At 37.2% G+C, this 3,836-nt stretch overlaps 1 protein-coding gene across 1 annotated transcript in view; it reads left to right on the top strand.

Annotated features, from left to right (window-relative positions):
- Nucleotides 1-527: 527 nt before the first annotated feature.
- LOC106964176 (arachidonate 8S-lipoxygenase-like) overlaps nucleotides 528-3,836 on the top strand; it is a 32,990-nt gene continuing 29,681 nt past the window's right edge. The window contains 1 exon segment of the mRNA XM_015059526.1: nucleotides 528-540. Within this exon segment, the coding sequence (XP_014915012.1) occupies nucleotides 528-540 (13 nt within the window).

The following is a 3,836-nucleotide window of genomic DNA, read 5'->3' as shown; positions in this document are numbered from 1 at the left end:
TTGATATTGTGAGTAAAATAATAGGGAAATGTGGCTCTTTGACTAGGTGAGGTCAGTTTTTATTTACATATGGTGAAATAATGATTTGGTTTAAATTGCAGCATTAAGTTAAAACTCACTCAAGATTAATGAACTTAAAAAACAATGTTTAGACAACTTGTCTCTTTTTGTTAAATCAACTTTATGAACTTTAATTTCTGAGTCAAAACCAAACCCGTTTTCTTGTTGATTTAAATTAAATTTTCAAGGCAGCAGGTGGATTTTCAGCTTCAAGTTAAACCACCTTAAAATGTTTTACAGTGCAGATTAATTAATTCAGCAGCTTCAGGTTCACACTCCTCATTCCTGATTAATCAAAAGGACGTAAAGGGAAGTGGTTTTCTTTTTGTTGATATGAAACATTTAATGTTTAGCCAATTATTTTGACATTTACAGATGAATATCCAAACCAGCAGACATCAAAGTCCAGATCTGGTTCTGACCAGATCTGGACTTTGAGAATGTTGTGATATTTATCAATCGGTAAAATGTCAGCCGCCGGTGAGTTTTCACGGACGGCGGCTCGCTGCGTCTCCGTGGTGTTTTCCTGTTTGCTCTGATCACATTTAATTGGACACGTTTAATTAATAAATTTCGTAATTGATGCATAAATCATGTGGATGAAAACACCAAATAGATTCTCTGTACCTTTCTGAATGTCAGCTGAATTGGTCATCTGACGTCACTAAAGAAGTTGTAATGAGGTTTAGTTGTTACTTTTACTCACCTTGTGTTAATTTATGATGAAGTTAGACCTGCAGAGCGCTGAGGCTCGGCGGCAGATGATCCCGGCACAGACGGGTTAACGAGAGCCGTCATGCTGAGAAGATGAATCCAGAGTGATGAGCAAACCTGAAGCTCACCGTCTGTCACGTTAGCTCCATGCAATGCAACGGTGAGTAATTCTCCTGCAAGAGTCTGACTCACTCTTAATGGTGTTATTCAAAGGAATGCTCAAATGGTTTATTGTTTTAAACACGCAGTGATTTCTAAGTGTTTCCAAATAAAAAATGTGGAATGAGTTCTGCTTTTTTACTGATGCAAAAATGCACTTCAGATATTTTTCTTAGAGGACATAATCATTTGAATTTTTATGAATTTTTAGTATCTTTAAAACTTGGGGCACCGAAATAAATATAAAAAATATTTGGTACCGTATTAGGGCGCTTAATGTTTATGTTTTGTGCTTTTAAACGGGGAACTAAAGTTAAATTTGTAGCTAAACTCTTATTTGGGAGCATTAATGTTTAACATGCAGCTACAATGACATAAATGAGGGAAATTAAAGTATTTTTGCTGATAGGGAAATTATTTTAAGCTGTTTTTTCTGTAGTTTAGGCGACTGTACCGAACTATATTCAAAATAAGCCATTTTAATTGTAAAAAAAAAGAAAAAAAAGGTCTTACCAACTTAAATATACGTGTGTTTGTTTTTTTTACATAAACGAGCTGTAAACGTTGATATAAAAGTAATACATTTTAGCTCTTAGCGTTCTTGGTCGCCCCCTGTTGGTTCGGAGACCCTAAGCAGGTTCTTAGTTAATGTTTACTGTGATTTTAATATTTATTTATTTTCTTAAATACATTTATTAACATTTCAAATCACCTCAACCATGAATTGTAATTTATGTTTCTAAGGACTCAGACTGAACTTGCAGCTACACATCCTAAATTACTGTTACTGGAGGGTTTTAAGCATCCATGCATTTTCTTTACACCAACCGGAGTACCCACGCATGCACTCCATGCAGAAAGACCGGGACCGGGAATCGAACCCAGAACCTTCTTGCTGCAAGGCAACAGGCAACGTTTTCTCTGAACACGTTCAGAGAAAAATAAAAACTTTTTTTTTCAGTGGTGAATGTTTAAAAGATGTCCTGTGGAGAGCAGACAAATAGACATTGAACTATCAAGACATTAGCCGTATAATGTTTGCTGCACACCTGGTCAAATCTAAACGCTCCATCGTTGTTATGCAGAGGGAGATCAAAAGGTCGTGCTGCTGCTTTGTTGAATTTGTGATGCTAATGAGTCTACAAAGGACCAATTACCTGGCTGTCGTTGCATCTGCCTCTTCTTTTCCTCCCTTAATTCTCTAATTTGGCTGTGACCTTTCAGCAGGAACAGCAGAACCATGCAGGGAGCGGCTGAATGAATCCATCAGCGGCGCTGAGAAGTTCTAGTAATGTTCAGACAGCGACCCTTCAGATCCTGGAAATAAAACTTTAAGATAGTTTTAGGTGGAAGTTCGTTGCTTTGAGCTGTGACCAGATGAAAGCCTTTAAGCAGCCGACCAAATTCATTATCACACGACGACTTCCTGGCATTCAGGCCACCTGACAAGATCTTTAATTGATATTCAGTCAGTGTTATAAATAAATAGAATCGTTTGATCAAATAATAAATAAATGTGGAGACAGAGGCGGCTCTAACCTGTTTGGCGCCCTGGGCGAACCAATTTTTTGGCCCCCTCCCCCCATCTGCAAATAAACTAATTCATAACATCCATATCTGTAGTATGTTGAACCACATTCTCTCCACCAGAGTTTTAATATCTATAATATATAACATATTGAATATATAAGAAATTAGACGACTATGCTGAAAGTGTAAATTCAGACTTTACTCAATATTAACAATTTACTAAATTGTAATGTTTAATAAGAAATTAAATGAAAATCTCATGTGAATAAGTTTGTTCACATGATGCATTATTAAAATCATGGCAGAGATGGATGTAAACAGTTACATGAGATTATATTCATATTGGTGTCTCCTACTTGAGAGTGTATGCGGCGCTTTAAGAAAATTATAATCTCCAATTTTACAGAAGAGCTATGGATTCATCACATTTGAATTAAACAATTTTATAAGGACTTTGTGATGTTTGAGCGCTCTTCATATTGTCCTAAAAAAATCATTATTCTACCACTTCCTGTTGTCTTCTTTGTCATTTTCGACAGTAGTAACATCCGGCTGTTGATCATTCGTCAGAGGTGCAGTTTTGCTAAATGCATCTTTTTCAATATGAAGGGAAAACCACCTCATCCCAGAACAAACCTTTTTTTTCCCCATCACAAAACGTCTTCTTTTTTTAGCATTTAGTGAGTTTATTTTCAATTTGCGCAATTTTATGGTTAGTGGAAACGCAGCTAATGTCTCTTTGACAAGACAATTTCAGATGTTTCTCATGTCAAATAAAAGAGACGAATCCGTCCTGCACAGCTTTCCAAACCGTCTGTCTGAGGCTGAAACCCAAAGTTCATACTGCAGGCAGCTGTGGACAATTCGTAGGTTTAACAGCTTATCAGCAGTGGCAGCTCCGATTCTCAGACTGTCTCCACTTGTCAACCTTGGCTAATCCTGTTTGTTGAAGGCTGCTTGTCAAGTCGCGTAAAGTCACAGCTTGTTTCTCAAGGACATTTATAAACAACCCTAATGGACCACGGCACTGAAGCCCAATCCGTCTTCAGCGCCGATGTAAATATTCAGCATTATAAACACGCTCTGCCAGCTGTTTTATTAAATGATAAAGGGATGATGCCTCCAGCAGACAGTTTTTATCTGCCTCTCAGCTGGAACTGTGACCAGGCTGGACTCCAGCCAAGCTGCACACACAGTTTACTAACAGCACAGGTGACTGATTATTGATGATGAAGTGGAAATAAAATCCTGTCTTCTCACCCGCTCAAACAGTAACTAACTCATATTTGCTAAAAAAAAAAAAAAAAAAAAAAATTGAGGCTTGGGACGCCCCAAATTTAAATTCCGGCACATGTTTTAATTTTTGCAAAAAA

The sequence above is a fragment of the Poecilia latipinna genome, unplaced genomic scaffold (assembly GCF_001443285.1).
Source record: "Poecilia latipinna isolate Pla-1442-1.1 unplaced genomic scaffold, P_latipinna-1.0 Scaffold1633, whole genome shotgun sequence".
NCBI classification, from domain to species: Eukaryota; Metazoa; Chordata; class Actinopteri; order Cyprinodontiformes; family Poeciliidae; genus Poecilia; species Poecilia latipinna.
The sequence above is the reverse complement of the archived record's forward strand: the minus strand, read 5'-3'. Positions and strand labels throughout refer to the sequence as shown.